The sequence below is a fragment of the Syzygium oleosum genome, unplaced genomic scaffold (genome assembly GCF_021117445.2).
Source record: "Syzygium oleosum isolate NSW1041296 unplaced genomic scaffold, Sole_v2.1 Sole_v2.01, whole genome shotgun sequence".
Lineage (NCBI taxonomy): Eukaryota > Viridiplantae > Streptophyta > Magnoliopsida > Myrtales > Myrtaceae > Syzygium > Syzygium oleosum.
The window spans coordinates 8472066-8488280 of NW_026607485.1; the positions used below are offsets into that span (position 1 = coordinate 8472066).

Here is a 16215-nt window from a genome sequence, read left to right on the forward strand (position 1 = left end):
CGAATGAATTGAGCACAATGTATATAAGCCGTTAGATCATGTGGATTCAAGTTGTGCGGCATTGAATCTAATTGTTTAACATGAGCAAGTGTATGCCATAATAAGCAAGACTTGTATATTACCATATTTTCAGGAAAATGATGTAAACAGTCCTTAAACTTTGGCTCAATGTATAATTTGGTCCCTGAACTTTTAATTTGTTCAATGTCATCCTCGAACTTTTGATACATATTCAATTCAGTCCCTGAACTGGCAGTCCTTTCCATTAATTCAAGTTCAGAGACTATATTGAACATTTACATATGAGACTGAATTGAACATGTATCAAAAGTTCACAAATTAAAAGTTCAATAACTACATTGAATATTGAGTTAAATTCAGGGACTACATTGAACAAATTAAAAGTTGAGGGACTAAATTACACATTAAGCCAAAGTTCAAGACCGTTTGTGTCATTATCCAATTATTTTCCTTCTCGTGGGTGGTTAGCCAACCGTGGAGCCCATCCATTAGCCGTTGTCCTCGATGCCACATCGCCACCATGTGTGGTGCTGCTACTCCTTGCCCTCCACTCAAAAGTCGCCATCTTCTTCGACCCGGCCACGACCTCATCAATTCCATCAACTTTAGACCTTTAGTTCCCGACTTCTCCGTAACTTGTTCTGCCGTCATCGCCACGGATCTCGATGAGTCTTTTGATATATAAGAACGCCCTTCTTCTCAACTTTCTCTCGAAGAAGTTATCATCGTCTCATCAACGACATCGACGCCCATTCACCACACTCCATCTTTCCAATGGAGGGGCAGGATCAACAAACCACCCCCACCTCAGGCGGCGGCGGCGGCGTGATATCCCTCCGTCCTCTGCAACTCTCTGACGTGGACGACTTCATGGTTTGGGCCACCGACCCGAAAATCACCCGGTTCTGCAGGTGGGAGCCCTACACGAGCCGCGACGACGCCCTGGCCTACATCGCCGGCACCGTCCTCCCCCACCCTTATTGCCAGGTCATCTGCCTCGACGGCAGGCCCGTCGGGTCTATCTCGGTGATGCAGCATGAGGTCGGGAGCGAGGCTTGCTGCTGGGGCAGCTGGGCTACGCGCTGGACTCGGGCTACTGGGGGAGGGGGATCGCGATGGAGGTGGTGGAGGTGTTCGGTGGGGAGAGGTCGGAGCTGGAGAAGGTGGAGGCCAGGGTGGACGTGGAGAACAAGGCGTCGCAGAGGGTGTTGGAGAAGGCCCGGTTCAGGAGGGATGGGGTGCTGAGGAAGTATCTAGTGGTCAAAGGTAGAGAGGCCGGGGAGAAAATATTAGGTGGAGGAGGGAGGACCCTGGATTTGGTCATGTTCAGTCGTCTCTCCACTGACGTTGATCCTTGATATGTTATATTATTCAGCACGAACGTTGCTCGCATTCTGATGCACCAGTTGACTTTTCGTCATCCATTTGTTTAGAAAACTTCGTACGTAATTGTAAATGCAGTGCGTGCGCTCTTAAGTTTATAATAAATTGTTGGATTTGATCGATTGTATATGAAATTGTCAGTTTTCATTCATATTTTTTCCCAACATTATTAGAGATTTTGCCAATTAGTTCCTAAACAATTGGATGGGGACACTCACATGGTTTTCTGTCCAACTTTAGCTCCCTGAACATCAGGCACACGTTTATCTGTCATGTCATAATTTTAATTTCGAGCATGATGCGTTTGTTAAATAGATTACATGACGTGTTATGTTTCAAAATTTTTCTTGTATTTAATTTAAAAATACAAACAAGTTCACATCCATCCATCATTGGCTACTTCATTTGTAGGGATAAATTGTCCAAAAAATTCTAAATCTATTCTACTTTTGCCAATTCATTTCTAAACCTTTTGATTTTGTCAATTAAGTCCTAAGCCTTTTTACGTTTTGTCAATTGAGTTTACCCTACCAATTTTGGCCGGAATCGCTAACGTGGCATGATCGGCGCTGACGTAAATAATTTTTAATAATATTTAATTTTTTTTCAAAATTGTTTATTTATTCATTTCTCATTTCTTTTTGTTCTTCTTCCCTTCTTCTTCCTCTGGCCGATCGCCGAGCCTCAGCGACCGGCCAGAGGTGAGGACCGATGAGGTCGACCTCGTCAGCCTCTAGCGAAGCTCGCCGTCACTAGGCAAGGTTGGCCTTGCTATGGCTAGGCGACGCTGGAAGTCGCCAAATCTGGTGAGGTCGAGCCTCACCTAGCCACTAGCGAGGTCCACCCTTGCCATCATTAGGTAAGACTAGAGATCATTCTCTCCGATTTTGATTCTCATTGTCGACCCTCCACACAACCAATTAGAAACCATGTCCGCGAGTTCACTCAATTTGCAGCTATCTCATTTCTCGACTTCAACAAGAAAAAGCAATAGCACAATGCTTGAATTGAGGATCGTATGCTCCATCAAGAACCTTAGCTATAGAACTCTGTCCGTGCATTATCGTTATGCCAATCTTTGACAGGAGACAGATCGGCTTTCTCCAGTGCCAGATGCTTGAACTCGAACTCCGCCTCAATGAGGACTACTCAGGTGAGCCTTGGTGTTTTAGAGAGTAGAGCTGAACCGACGATTGATGGCGGTGGCGGTGAAGACAAACCCTGCGGAGGTGGCCGAGGTGGAGGTGACAACGGTGGAGGTGGTGATGATGGAGAGGAAGAGGAAGGGAAGAAGAAGAAAAAAAATTAAAGAAAAAGAAAAGAAAAGAAAAGAAATAAGTTTGAAAAATATTAAAATATTATTAAAAATAGTCCATATCAGCGCCGCCCAGATCACGTAAGACGGTTGACGTCCACATTAGCGATTTCCGGTCAAAATTGGCCGGATGGACTCGGTTGGTAAAAGTGAGAAGGTTTATAACTCAATTGACAAAATTGAAAGGTTTATAACCAAATTTGGTGCAATATGTTTAGAACTTTCACTACAAAAAAACAAGGATTTAGCCACGGAAAATTAGGGACGAAAATTATTTGTTGCTAATTTGCGACGAAAACTAAACTCGTCGCTAATTGCGACGGAATTTGTGACGAAAAAAAATTTGTCGCTAATTTGCGACGGAATTTGCCACGAAAAATTTTCCGTGGCTAATTTGCGACGAAAAAAAATTCGTCGCTGATTTTGCGATGAAAAAAAATTCGTGGCTAATTTAGCCACGAAAATAAACTCTCGCTTCACTTTCCCGACTATTTTTTATTTTCGTTTAGCCACGGATTTAGCCACAGAAATAAATATAGTAGGGAAATGCGGCGATACTTAGCCACGGATTTAGCCACGGAAATAAATATAGTAGGAAAATGCCGCGATACTTAATTTCCGTGGCTATATCCGTGGCTTAGCCACTGAAATAAATATAGTAGGGAAATGCCGCGATACTTAATTTCCGTGGCTAAAAATCCATGGCTTAGCCACGGATTTAGCCACGTAAATAAATATAGTAGGGAAATGCCGCGATACTTAATTTCTGTGGCTAAATCTGTGGCTAATTTGCGACGGATTTAGTCACGGAAATAAACATAGTACGGAAATGCCGAGATACTTCATCGCGACGGAATTTGCGACGAAAAAAAAATTCGTCGCTAATTTGCGACGAAAAATTTTCCATGGCTAATTTGCGATGGAATTAGCGACGAAAAAAAATTCGTCGTTAATTTTGCAACGGAATTTGCGACGAAAAAAAATTCGTGGCTAATTTAGCCACGAAAATAAACTCTCGCTTCACTTTCCCGACTATTTTTTATTTTCGTGGCTAAATTAGCCACGGATTTAGCCACGGAAATAAATATGGTAGGGAAATGCAGCGATACTTAATTTCCGTGGCTAAATCCGTGGCTAATTATCCACGGATTTAGCCACGGAAATAAATATAGTAGGAAAATGCCGCGATACTTAATTTCCGTGACTAAATCCGTGGCTAATTAGCTACGGACTTAGCCACGGAAATAAATATAGTAGGGAAATGCCGCGATACTTAATTAGCCACGGAAATAATTATAGTAGGGAAATGCGGCGATACTTAATTTCCGTGGCTAAATCCGTGGCTAATTAGCTACGAATTTAGCCACGGAAATAAATATAGTAGGGAAATGCCGCGATACTTAATTTCCGTGGCTAAATTAGCCACGGAAATAAATATAGTAGGGAAATGCTGCGATACTTAATTGCGACGAAAAAAAATCCGTCGCTAATTTGCGACGAAAAAAAATTCGTTGCTAATTAGCGACGGATTTAGCGACAAAAAATAATTAGCGACGAATTTAGCCACGGAAAATAATTCGTCGCAATTTTTTTTTATTTTCCAACTTGTTAATGTCAAATGTCGTCGCTAAATCCGTCACTGATTAGCGACGAAAAAAAATTGATTGCTAATTAGCGACGAAAAATAATTCATCACTAAATTTTTTATTTTCTGAATTAATGTTTCAAAAATTAGCCACGAACATAAAAGTTGGTCGCAAAAATTAGCGACGAACTATAAGGGGCGGCGGAGCCCGAAGGGGCGGCGGCTCCTCCCCCCGTCGAGGGCAAGGGGGAATGGAAATGCAGAAAAACAGGTTCATCGAGGACTGGAGCACGGCGCGCGAGAACCTGGAGCACAACTTCCGGTGGACTCGCTAGAACCTCGCCCTCGTCGGCATCTTCGGCGTCGCACCCTCCCCCTCCTCGTCTACAAGGGCATCGTCCGCGAATTCGTACGTACCTCCCCCTCCCCCTCCCCCTCCCCCGATTGATTGGCGTGGCCTTTCGGATCCGTCACTTGCCGATTGATTCGATTCGATCGTTATTCGTGAAATCATGTCCGTCGTGGACCTTCGGCTCGCACGGGGTGGTCCTATTGATTAGCCTTCAGGTCCGACACTGATTGCAACATTTTGATTGCGGTGGTGATTCGTTCATCTCCACTGGTGACTTCTTCGGCCGGAAGGGGGCTGCGGACTGAGAGGGGTTTGGCAATGGGGAAGATCACGAATGGACTTGTGTTGCCAGTGCTTCTTTTGACAGGTACCGTCTTGCTTGTCGAAGTTTACCCGGGAATTTTGATGGTGATGGTGCATGGCAGCTCTGGGATGACAAGGTCAAGGTTATGGCGACGTAGTTGTGTTCACTGAGATCGTTTTTGGTTATACGAGGGGATTAGTTATTAATCGTTGTGTGCTTATGCATAGGTATAGTAATATATCTGTTCGGCGTGATGATGGACAGTGTATCTGTTCGGTGTGACTCGGTTGTTTTAGGCTATCATTTCGATCATGCTGCACATATACAGTATGGTATTGAAGGAATAAGCAAAATAAATGTCCTGAGATTGAGTTATTAATGATCTATTTTGGTCGATGGGATCCTAAATGTTTTAGGTTTTGGTCAATTGTACGCATGATGCAGCAACCTTTAATAATTCAAGATGTGAGTTTAATATTGCGCTGTACTCTAACAAGCTAAGTTTCTGGAGTAATTGGTTGTGCATGTAATTTATTTAACACTTCACTCGGAGAAGTAGGAGTAGAGAAATCGCACAACAAGTCGGTGTTTGCTTTGAGTGGGTTATCATGATGAACATGATTCCGCCAGGGGTTTCTTATAATGTTACTACTTGCCTCTCTAATGGAACTTCATTTTCTTTCATGATCTCTCCAGCTGCTTTACTCAGTTCGAATCTGATATCTCTGGTCGATTTGTCGGCTTTTCTTATCATGCAGTTCGATGGTTCAAAAGCAGGTAAAAAGCTATGCTAATGTTTCTTTTCGCAATGTATTCATCTCCTAGTCAATACCATCTTAGGAGATGTTTTGGTATTAACACTATTGTCGCTTATCTATCTTAGACTGCTTTTTATCCTTGAAACAGCACAAAAGGAAATGTTGTTTTTAGTTTACCTTTTAATCATCCTTGTCTTCTGTGGGGAGTGGAGGTGCTACTTGCCTAACTGACTTTGTATTGGACTTCACTTTCACTCTTTGGTACTTTTTTGAACAGATTGTATTCCTATGCCCCCTCTACGTCTCTTTTACTCGTGCTGTCTACGTCCCCTCTACTTGAGCCATTGAAAATGTTAGTTATTTGAACGCAGTGATACCTCCTTCGAATCATGCATTTGTGGAAAGTCATGTGTATTGTTCTTTGCACGTTGCAGGTGCTGGAAGCACTCCACTTCATTATGCTGCTTGTGGTGGAAGTGTGCAGTGTTGTCAGGTATTTTGTGGTAGCTAAAAGATAAATAGCATCCAATACCATTCTTTATTTTGTTCATCTCACTTACATAAATGTTTTTTTTTTTGTGGTGGAAGTGTGCAGTTGTGGACAGTGAACCAATGTGGAACACCTGCGTTGCACCTTTGTTTCTTTACTTCTATTAGATTTATCACTGAAAGTGAACTTCAACATTTTTCCTCTATATTTCATTTACCTTCGTTGCTTTACTTAATTAAGATTGCTTGCTTCATAGTCATTATGCATCCTTTAGAAGGTGAATATATTAACATTTAATGTGGAAACAATGCCACTAATTTTGTGTCTAATTCCAGACAATTTATGTTTTGTAGAAGAACGGCTTTGAGCAATTCTGCATAAGTTATGCAAATGAGAGGTTGCAACAACATTTCAACCGGCATTTGTTAAAACTGGAGCAGGAAGTGAGCATCTCACATGGACCGTGTCTTTAGTTTTGTTCAGTATTTTATATGATGGGGATTGTCGCTAAAAGCAGGATATTCTTTTTTGATTCAGATCTGTCGTCATTATTTATTTTGCAAGATTATTTATTCTCTCATTATGTGTACTATAAAGAAAAATATTTATGTCATTCTTGTGGAAAATGTAGATGAATGTATTTCATTTTCATATTATTATAATATTTTGATGTTATTAAGTGCTTAATCAATGTTAAATATAAATTCCAAAAATTAATTTTGCTTTTAATTAGGTTTAAAATCAAAAAATAAAATAAATGATTTTATCGTACGATCACAAATTACAAAAGTTCGTTGCAAAAATAAAATTTCGTCGCTAATTTCGTCCCTAAATGATAATCGTCGCAGAGTTCGTCGCTAAAGAATTAATAAAAAATCGTCACTAAATTCGTTCATGAATAATGCTGATGGCAAAAGTAAAAAAATTTGGTGGCAAATTAGCAACGAATTTTGCCACGAATAAGTTCGTCGCAAATTACTGACAAAAGAAAAAAAATTCTTGGCAAATTAGCTACGAATTTTGCCATAAATACAGTTCGTGGCAAATTAGCGACGAATTTTGCGACGAATAATTTTGCGACGAATTAGCGACGAATTTTTTTTCGTCACAAATTAGCGACGAAAATTGAAATTTTGCTGTTGCCCCAAAAGTGCTAAGATCATCAAATTTTCAGTTTTAGATATACCAATCCTTGATCAGTGCCATTACTCGATTAGGGAAGGAGCTGCTCAAGTAGAAACCGTGATCGTTGAGGCCGAGTTTTAGCTCTCGGCTGATCGCCTTAGGATGAGTACTAGCCAACACATGTTCGCATTTTCAGTGTGTTCGTTAACTAGACTGCATACTCAATGTTAATCCGGTTGTTCTTGCAACGAAATGATCATAATATACATATACGCCGTTAGATCACGTGGATTTCAGTTGCGCCGTATTGAATCTAACTGTTCAACACGAGCAAGGGTATGCAATAGTAAGACTTATCAATCAAGTAAGGATATTTTACCACATCTTTGTCTTCTTAGGTGGCTGACAAATTGTGGAGCCCATCCAGTAGCCGCCCTCCTCCATGCCACGTCACCACCATGCATTGCTTCTCCTTCCTTCCTTCCTTGCTCTCCACTCAAAATTCGCCATCTTTGACCCGGCCATGACCTCATCGATTCCATCGACTTTGACCTTGAATTCCCAACTTCTCCGCAGCTTCTTCTACCATCATCACCGTGGATGTCGATGAATCTTGATATACAAGAAGAACGTCCTTCCTCTCATCTTTCTCCCAAGGAAGTTTATCATCGTCTCGTCGACGACATCAACGCCCATTCACTACACTCCATCTTTCCAATGGACGAGCAGGAGCAGCACACCATCCCCGCCTCAGGCGGCGGCAGCGGCAGCGGCAGCGGCGGCGGAGTCTCCCTCCGTCCTCTGCAACTCTCCGACGTGGACGACTTCATGGTGTGGGCCTCCGACCCGGACGTGGCCCGGTTCTGCAGGTGGGAGCCCTACACGAGCCGCGACGACGCCCTGGCCTACATCGCCGGCACCGTCCTCCCCCACCCGTACTTCATGGCCATCTGCCTCGACGGCAGGCCGGTCGGGGCCGTCACTGTGACGCGGAACGAGGCCGCGAGCGAGGCTTGCCGGGGGGAGCTGGGCTACGTGCTGGGCTCGGCCTGCTGGGGGAGGGGGATCGTGACGGAGGCGGTGAGGATGGCGGTGGCGGAGGTGTTCGGCGGGGGGAGGCCGGAGCTGGAGAGGGTGGAGGCGGTGGTGGACGTGGAGAACAAGGCGTCGCAGAGGGTGCTGGAGAAGGCCGGGTTCAGGAGGGAGGGGGTGCTGAGGAAGTACTACGTGCTCAAGGGGAGGACCAGGGATGCGTTCATGTTCAGTCGTCTCTCTACTGATACTGATTGATGATTCTTGAAGTTTATTCAGCATGAATGTGGCTCCCATTTGGTTGGGAAACTTCTTACGTAATCTTGAATGCAGTGGCTGCGCTGTTGATTTTGTAATAAATTGCTGGATTGGATCGATTGCATTTGAAAATTTGGCAGCTCGGTTCCTCTGTTTTCCAACATTATCATAGACTTTTACTTCGTGAACAACTAGATCGGCTCACCCACATGGTTTCCTGTCCAACTTTATCTGCCTGAACATCTAGCACACTGGTCATCGATCATGTCAAAATTTTGATTTCGACCATGATGTGTTCGTTGAGTTTATTAGAAGATATGCCATGTTTCTAACTATTTTATGTAATTCGAATGTCGTCAGGATGGATGAGCTCATTATAGTACAGTCCTGCCGGCCAAAACTTCTCGATCACTTGCGCACCATCGTTGACCCTCCACACCACCGATTAGAAATCATGCCTGCGAGTTCACTCAATTTGCAACTATCTCATTTCTCGACTTCAACAAGCAAAAGCAATAGCGCAACGCTTGAATTGAGGATCGTATGCTCCATCAAGAACCCTAGCTATAGAACTCTGTCTGCGCATTGTCGTTATGGCAATCTTTGGCAGGAGACAGATCGGCTTTCTCCAGTGCTAGATGCTTGAACTCGAAATCTACCTCGATGAGGACCACTCAGGTGAGCCTTGGTGTTTTAGAGAGCAGAGCTGAACCAACGATTGATGGCGGTGGCGGCGAAGACAAACCCTGTGGAGGTGGCGGAGGTTGAGGCGACAACGGAGGAGGTGGTGATGATGGAGAGGAAGAGGAAGGGAAGAAAAAGAAAAAAAAATTAAAGAAAAAGAAAAGAAAAGAAATAAATATATTCGAAAAATATTAAAATATTATTAAAAATTATCCACATCAGCCATACAGGACGGTCGACGTCCACATTAGCGATTTCTGATCAACATTGGCCGGATGGACTCGATTGGTAAAAAGTGAAAATGTTTATAACTCAATTGGCAAAATTGAAAGGTTTATAGCCGAATTGTGTGCACTATGTTTAGAACTTTTTAAATAATTTTCCCTCATATGTATGATAACAATTTGTTATAAAACGGACCAGATTTTTGCAATTATATTGGGACACAAGGAGATGCATTTATGAGACAAAATAAAATGGGGAACAATAAATGACATGAGAGATTTACCTGTTTTGGTCGGAGTTCCACGAAGAGAGCCAACCACCAATAATTCACCAATGAATTAGAGAATTACATGATTACAATCGTTCACACACTCGCGTATTTCCTAACCCTTGATTATGCTCAAATCCCCACAGCATTTAGCCTCTCGCAATTGCTCAATGAATAAATTACCGGGAATTACCTGACTGCTCAAAATGCAAAAGGATTTTCTGACAAGGCCACATATTAACTAGACTATATACTCTATGTTAATTGGGTTGTTCTTGCGTGCATCCGAATGACATGAGCATAATATATATTATCAATTAAATTGTGTGGATTCAATTTGTCGCCTTGAAATGGTTAGACTTGTAAATCATGTAGGGATATATTACCATTTTTTCCTTCTTGGTGGCTGGCACATCCATTAGCCGCTGTCCTCCATGTCACATCACCACCGCTATGTACGCTACTCCTCCCTCTCCACTCGAAAGTCGCCATCTTTGGCCAAGTCATGACCTCATTGGTTTTATATCAGCGATTTCTAACTAAAATTGACGGGGTGAATTATATTGTAAAGTCGTCAAAAGATTTAGAACTCAATTGACACAATTAAAAGATTTATGATTGAATTGTCCCAAACGCAATATATTTAAGAATTTTTTGGTACTTTTCCCATCAATTGCACGAACAAATCAAGTGAAATGAAAGTTAACAAAGGTCACGAGCTGCTACATTCGTGTTAATGCTGAACTTGGGAATCATCCCGTCAAGTAAGGCCTGGCTTTTAGGGTTGATCTGCAACACGAAATCCGGGTTAAGGCATCCTGGTTTAGGACCTGGATTGGCCCTCCGATGATTAAGCCAGTAATTGGAAGAGAATGGGGATGCAGGGTATTCAAATTCACTAGAGTCGAACTCCTCATTTGAAAGAGCCCTTTTAACTTACACAAACATTTCTCTTAGTGGGTCGCGGCTGACAAGTGGTGACTCTTATTGGCAATTGGCAATATGCATGGACAAATGTTCATTAAGAACACTAGAGACCTTTTACTACTGTAGTGCTTTGCCTGCAGCAGTGAAACCGCTTTGATGATCAGTGCATGCGTGGCTTTTGAATGAGTGGTGGCACCGTTGTGGTTGCCAACGAAATAATGGTTAAGTGGTGTCTAATCTCCATGCCGGTCGCAATGAATGACCTTCCGGCGGTATTGTCTCCAGCCCAATTTTGTTACTTTGCCACGTGAAGCGTCTAGTAGGTTACTTAAAATCTCATCTACTATTGCTTAAAGAAGGTTTAATAGACGGGAAACTTGGGGTATACATCTATTCTACTATATTTATATACAATTCATCTACGAAGAAATTCCTTTTCTGACCGTTCAACTTAAATTACCTCAAAACCAAATTGTCATGTTAATCTCAAGTGAATCCACAGGCTATTTTCGTCATTGCCAAAGTGGTCTCCATTCAAATTTTAGGTCTCTCAGTGATCTTTGGCTCATGGTTCCTCGTCTATTTAATTCCCTAACACTTTTGATAATTAATTTTGATCAGGTATCGTCGATTCGCCATACTATATGATAATTTTGCTGTTGCCCCAAAAGTGCTAGGATCATCAAATTTTCAGTTTTAGAAATACCAATCCTAGATCAGTGCCATTACTCGATTAGGGAAGGAGCTGCTCAAGTAGAAACCGTGATCGTTGAGGCCGAGTTTTAGCTCTCGGCTGATCGCCTTAGGATGAGTACTAGCCAACACATGTTCGCATTTTCAGTGTGTTCGTTAACTAGACCGCATACTCGATGTTAATCCGGTTGTTCTTGCAATGAAACTACCCCAATGTACATATGCGCCGTTAGATCACGTGGATTTCAGTTGCGCCGTATCGAATCTAACTGTTCAACACGACCAAGGATATGCAATAGTAAGACTTGTCAATCAAGTAAGGATATTTTACCACATCTTTATCTTCTTAGGTGGCTGACAAATTGTGGAGCCCATCCAGTAGCCGCCCTCCTCCATGCCACGTCACCATCATGCATTGCTTCTCCTTCCTTTCCTTCCTTGCTCTCCACTCAAAATTCGCCATCTTTGACCCGGCCATGACCTCATCGATTTCATCGACTTTGACCTTGAATTCCCAACTTCTCCGCAGCTTCTTCTTCCACCATCATCGCCGTGGATGTCGATGAATCTCGATATACAAAAAGAACGTCCTTCCTCTCATCTTTCTCCCAAGGAAGTTTATCATCGTCTCATCGACGACATCAACGCCCATTCACTACACTCCATCTTTCCATCTTTCCAATGGAGGAGCAGGAGCAGCACACCATCCCCGCCTCAGGCAGCGGCAGCGGCAGCGGCGGCGGAGTCTCCCTCCGTCCTCTGCAACTCTCCGACGTGGACGACTTCATGGTGTGGGCCTCCGACCCGGACGTGGCCCGGTGGTGCAGGTGGGAGCCCTACACGAGCCGCGACGACGCCCTGGCCTACATCGCCGGCACCGTCCTCCCCCACCCGTACTTCATGGCCATCTGCCTCGACGGCAGGCCGGTTGGGCAGGTCTCGGTGACGCGGAACGAGGCCGCGAGCGAGGCTTGCCGGGGGGAGCTGGGCTACGCGATGGCCTTGGGCTACTGGGGGAGGGGGATCATGACGGAGGCGGTGAGGATGGCGGTGGCGGAGGTGTTCGGGGGGAGGCCGGAGCTGGAGAGGGTGGAGGCGGTGGCGGACGTGGAGAACAAGGCGTCGCAGAGGGTGCTGGAGAAGGCCGGGTTCAGGAGGGAGGGGGTGCTGAGGAAGTACTACGTGCTCAAGGGGAGGACCAGGGATGCGTTCATGTTCAGTCGTCTCTCTACTGATACTGATTGATGATTCTTGAAGTATATTCAGCATGAATGTGGCTCCCATTTGGTTGGGAAACTTCTTACGTAATCTTGAATGCAGTGTCTGCGCTGTTGATTTTGTAATAAATTGCTGGATTGGATCGATTGCATTTGAAAATTTGGCAGCTCGGTTCCTCTGTTTTCCAACATTATCATAGACTTTTACTTCGTGAACAACTAGATCGGCTCACCCACATGGTTTCCTGTCCAACTTTATCTGCCTGAACATCTAGCACACTGGTCATCGATCATGTCAAAATTTTGATTTCGACCATGATGTGTTCGTTGAGTTTATTAGAAGATATGCCATGTTTCTAACTATTTTATGTAATTCGAATGTCGTCAGGATGGATGAGCTCATTATAGTACAGTCCCGCCGGCCAAAACTTCTCAATCACTTGCCCACCATATCCCCCCCCCTCCGTGGCTCTCGAGCCCGTGGGAATTCTCGAGTTTGAGAGTAGATAAGCTTCATGCCATGTCTCACATTTTAATCTCGAAAACTGCGTGAAACATACTTCCTTTCAAACTATTGTATCTCTATGAGTCCATCTATACCTATGTTTAAGGCCTGCTGAAGTTGGTTCCCATAAGCACTATTCTTTTTTTCTGATCTTCCTCAACTTCCTTTCATCTCTTCAATCCTTTGGCTTTATCCATCTACAATTGGGGAGATTGATCAAAATGGCAGACTCAGACTCACAACCGGACGTGACATTTCTTTTTGCCTCTTCATCTCCACCGCCGTCCTAGGGGATTTTTATTCTTTCGAACTATTGCATCTCTATGAGTCCATCTATACCTATGTTAAGGCCTGCTGAAGTTGGTTCACATGAGCACTATTCTTTTTTTCAGATCTTCCTCACTTCCTTTCATCTCTTCAATCCTTTGCTTTTATCCATCTACAATTGGGGAGAATGATAAAAAAGGCAGGCTCAGACTCACAACCGAACGTTGCGCTTCCTCAGGGCTGCTGTTGTTTGAAAGAGTTGTATATCTTCATGTTCCTGAAAGGGAGGAATGGGCTTTACCCCTCTAGGTCTGGTTTTCTGCCATCCATGGGGAACAATTGGTGACCGGGCTTAGATTTCTTATTCCCTCCAAATCGACCAAAATTATGCGAGAGGTAGGTCTCCTGCCGGGCCAGTTGAAGGGTCTTTCTTATTTAAAAACGATCTCGATGCGCCTTAGCATCAGGACATTGGTTGCTCAAGTCAGCTAGTATACTACCCATTGTCGAGGATAATACAAACCGCATAGTCCTTTGAACTGGGCCAACAGCCCGGACCTTGACACTTAGGTACACGGAACCGTCTATTCTGGTAAATATAAAAGCATAATATAGTGGTATACAAGGACCGTGGTCCTCGATATGGTTTTGCAGCTAAGAATGGAGCATGACAGAAGAACTGATAACGTTCCGCACTCTCCAATCACCACCGAATGTACCGTGATCGAAGGCAGGCCCTATGCTCCAGGCGAGAGATAGGATCGAGCTCTCTTTACCAGCATGACTTGCTTGAGACCAAGACATACAAGAATTGGCCCAAGTATTAATTCATTCCCGACCACCTACTGTACTGGAGTTTTCCCGAGTTAGATTTCCTCAAAGCAAGTTGCTTCTTGCATCGCATGTCCAAGATTCCTATTGCACTGACTACTCTGATCTCCTCTGTATTTGCCCAAAATATTTCTTCATAACTTAATTTTAAACAAGCTTGTTGACTTTGACCTTGAAACCAATTTACTATCGTCTATTCATAAAATCCCTACTTTGAAATAAAGCAAACTATCCCTTCTTGCAAATCTCCATTCTACCAAACTTTAACTCAAACAATAGGTTCCATCAGCTAGATGGCTAGACCCCATCTCCAAACTACCAAACCATATATACAATGTACTGCTCCATGCTCTCCACTGAAAGGTCCCATCTTTGGTCAGTCCAGGAACTCATTGATTCCATCCACTATAACCTTAATTCCCAAAATTCTCCGCAACATATCTACCATCATCACCATCGATCTCAATGCATCTAATATAACGACACCCTTCCTCTCTATCTTCCCCTAAAGAAATTATCATCATCTCATCGCCTAAATCAACGCCGGTTCACCACACTCGATCTTCCAATGGAGGAGCAGGGGCAACAAACCACCCACACCTCAGGCGGCGGCGGTGGAGGCGAAATCTCCCTCCGGCCTCTGCAACTCTCTGACGTTGGCGACTTCATAATGTGGGCCACCGACCCGGATATCGCCTGCTTTTGCTGGTGGGAGCCCTACATGAGCCGCAACGACGCCCGGGCCTACATCGGTGGCACTGTCCTAACTCACCCTTACCTCCAGGCCATCTGCCTCAATGGCAGGCCGGTTGGGCTGTCTCAGTGACGCGGAACGAGGCAGGGATGGAGGCTTGCCAGGGGGAGCTGAGCTACGCACTGTGATCGGGCTACTTGGGGAGGGGGATTGCAACAGAGGCAGTGAGGATGGCGGTGGCGGAGGTGTTTGGGGAGAGGCTGGAGCTAGAGATGGTGGAGGCGATGGTGGACATGGAGAACAAGGCGTCGCATATAGTGTTGGAGAAGGCCGGGTTCAGGAGGGAGGGTGTGCTGAGGAAGTATGCAGCGGTCAAAGGGAGGACAAGGGATGCGGTCGTGTTTAGTCGTTTCTCCACTGATGATGATTCTTGATATATTCAGCATGAATGTGGTTCGCATTTCATTGCAAAAGTTCACGTTTTAATTGTCATCCATTTGCTTGGAAAACTTCGTACGCAATCATAAACGCAGCATGTGCGCTTTTGAGTTTGTAATAAATTGTTGGATTGGATCGATTGCATGATGCTTTCTTTAAATAGATTACGAGACAATATATGTTTCCCCATTTTCATGTACAAAAAACGCAAATAAGTTCACATCCCTCGTTGGCAACTTCTTTTGTATGAGAATGGATAGAGGGAGTTTTAACATAATTCCCAAGTCATTGGACTAAGATCTGCTTGTTGGAAAGCTAATAGATCACAACACATTCAAATTCTTGGTTGAGAATATAACGATTGAACATAATAATAAACATAATAAGGAAATAAATCATATATTAAATTTACGTGGTTCGGTTGATATGACTTTTTTTACAAAGAAAACAATACTCAAGTTAGTCAAACACTCTCCACAAGTAATATAATAGAAATTACAACTACACTCGAATTAATCAAACACTCTCGTGTTTTCAACCCCCAATTATACCCAATAGATGCATTTGGTCGTCTTGAGATTAGAAATCCTCCGAATATCATTCTGATTGTTGAAATGAAATATCTTAGAAGACTCAATTATTTTTTGTTGTGCCGCAAACATCTTGTGAGTATATTTTGCTATTATTTTATGTGAACGACATGGTGTTATTACGAGCAATGATAATACCGGCATTACAAAACTCCACCAGTATCTCAGTCACCAGTTTGAAATGAAAGATTTTGGACGACTCAATTATTTTCTTGGCTTGGAGGTTGCTTTAGATTCGTGCGGCTAATATCTC

General features: G+C 43.6%; 3 protein-coding genes and 2 pseudogenes across 7 annotated transcripts; all 5 read left to right on the forward strand.

The window, feature by feature from the left end:
- The first annotated feature begins 568 nt into the window (after positions 1-568).
- On the forward strand, positions 569-1520 carry LOC115666469 (uncharacterized; annotated as a pseudogene).
- Positions 1521-4903: 3383 nt separating this feature from the next.
- On the forward strand, positions 4904-6857 carry LOC130138388 (uncharacterized). Of its 5 annotated transcripts, XR_008816800.1 has the most exons (4): positions 5148-5737; positions 5996-6070; positions 6153-6211; positions 6562-6843. XR_008816800.1 is itself a non-coding variant. In XM_056312365.1 (3 exons), exons 1-3 carry the CDS (start codon positions 4975-4977, stop codon positions 6679-6681), a joined length of 228 nt encoding a protein of 75 aa, XP_056168340.1. In that variant the 5' UTR covers positions 4904-4974; the 3' UTR covers positions 6682-6842. The 5 variants fall into 5 exon arrangements, 3 of the variants coding, with proteins under 3 accessions (XP_056168340.1, XP_056168337.1, XP_056168332.1); XM_056312365.1 differs by lacking the exons at positions 5148-5737; positions 5996-6070 and adding an exon at positions 4904-5023 and having other exon boundaries at positions 6562-6842; XM_056312362.1 differs by lacking the exon at positions 5996-6070 and having other exon boundaries at positions 5133-5737; positions 6544-6857.
- Positions 6858-7832: 975 nt separating this feature from the next.
- LOC115677622 (uncharacterized) lies at positions 7833-8831 on the forward strand. The gene has a single exon (XM_030600806.2). It carries the CDS (start codon positions 7934-7936, stop codon positions 8621-8623), a length of 690 nt encoding a protein of 229 aa, XP_030456666.1. The 5' UTR covers positions 7833-7933; the 3' UTR covers positions 8624-8831.
- Positions 8832-11887: 3056 nt separating this feature from the next.
- Positions 11888-12873, forward strand: LOC115668112 (uncharacterized). The gene has a single exon (XM_030589618.2). It carries the CDS (start codon positions 12102-12104, stop codon positions 12663-12665), a length of 564 nt encoding a protein of 187 aa, XP_030445478.1. The 5' UTR covers positions 11888-12101; the 3' UTR covers positions 12666-12873.
- A 1935-nt stretch (positions 12874-14808) lies between these two features.
- LOC115677623 (uncharacterized) lies at positions 14809-15389 on the forward strand (annotated as a pseudogene).
- Positions 15390-16215: the final 826 nt, after the last annotated feature.

What these genes read in the sequence shown, in the direction of transcription:
- LOC115668112 (XM_030589618.2), top strand. Translation starts at nt 12,102, where the DNA reads ATGGAGGAGCAGGAGCAGCACACCATCCCCGCCTCAGGCAGCGGCAGC.
- LOC115677622 (XM_030600806.2), top strand. Translation starts at nt 7,934, where the DNA reads ATGTCGATGAATCTTGATATACAAGAAGAACGTCCTTCCTCTCATCTT.
- LOC130138388 (XM_056312357.1), top strand. Translation starts at nt 5,569, where the DNA reads ATGATGAACATGATTCCGCCAGGGGTTTCTTATAATGTTACTACTTGC. An exon ending in GTTCGATGGTTCAAAAGCAG is followed by an intron (nt 5,738 to 6,152) that starts GTAAAAAGCTAT and finishes TGCACGTTGCAG; the next exon opens with GTGCTGGAAGCACTCCACTT. An exon ending in GAAGTGTGCAGTGTTGTCAG is followed by an intron (nt 6,212 to 6,561) that starts GTATTTTGTGGT and finishes TATGTTTTGTAG; the next exon opens with AAGAACGGCTTTGAGCAATT.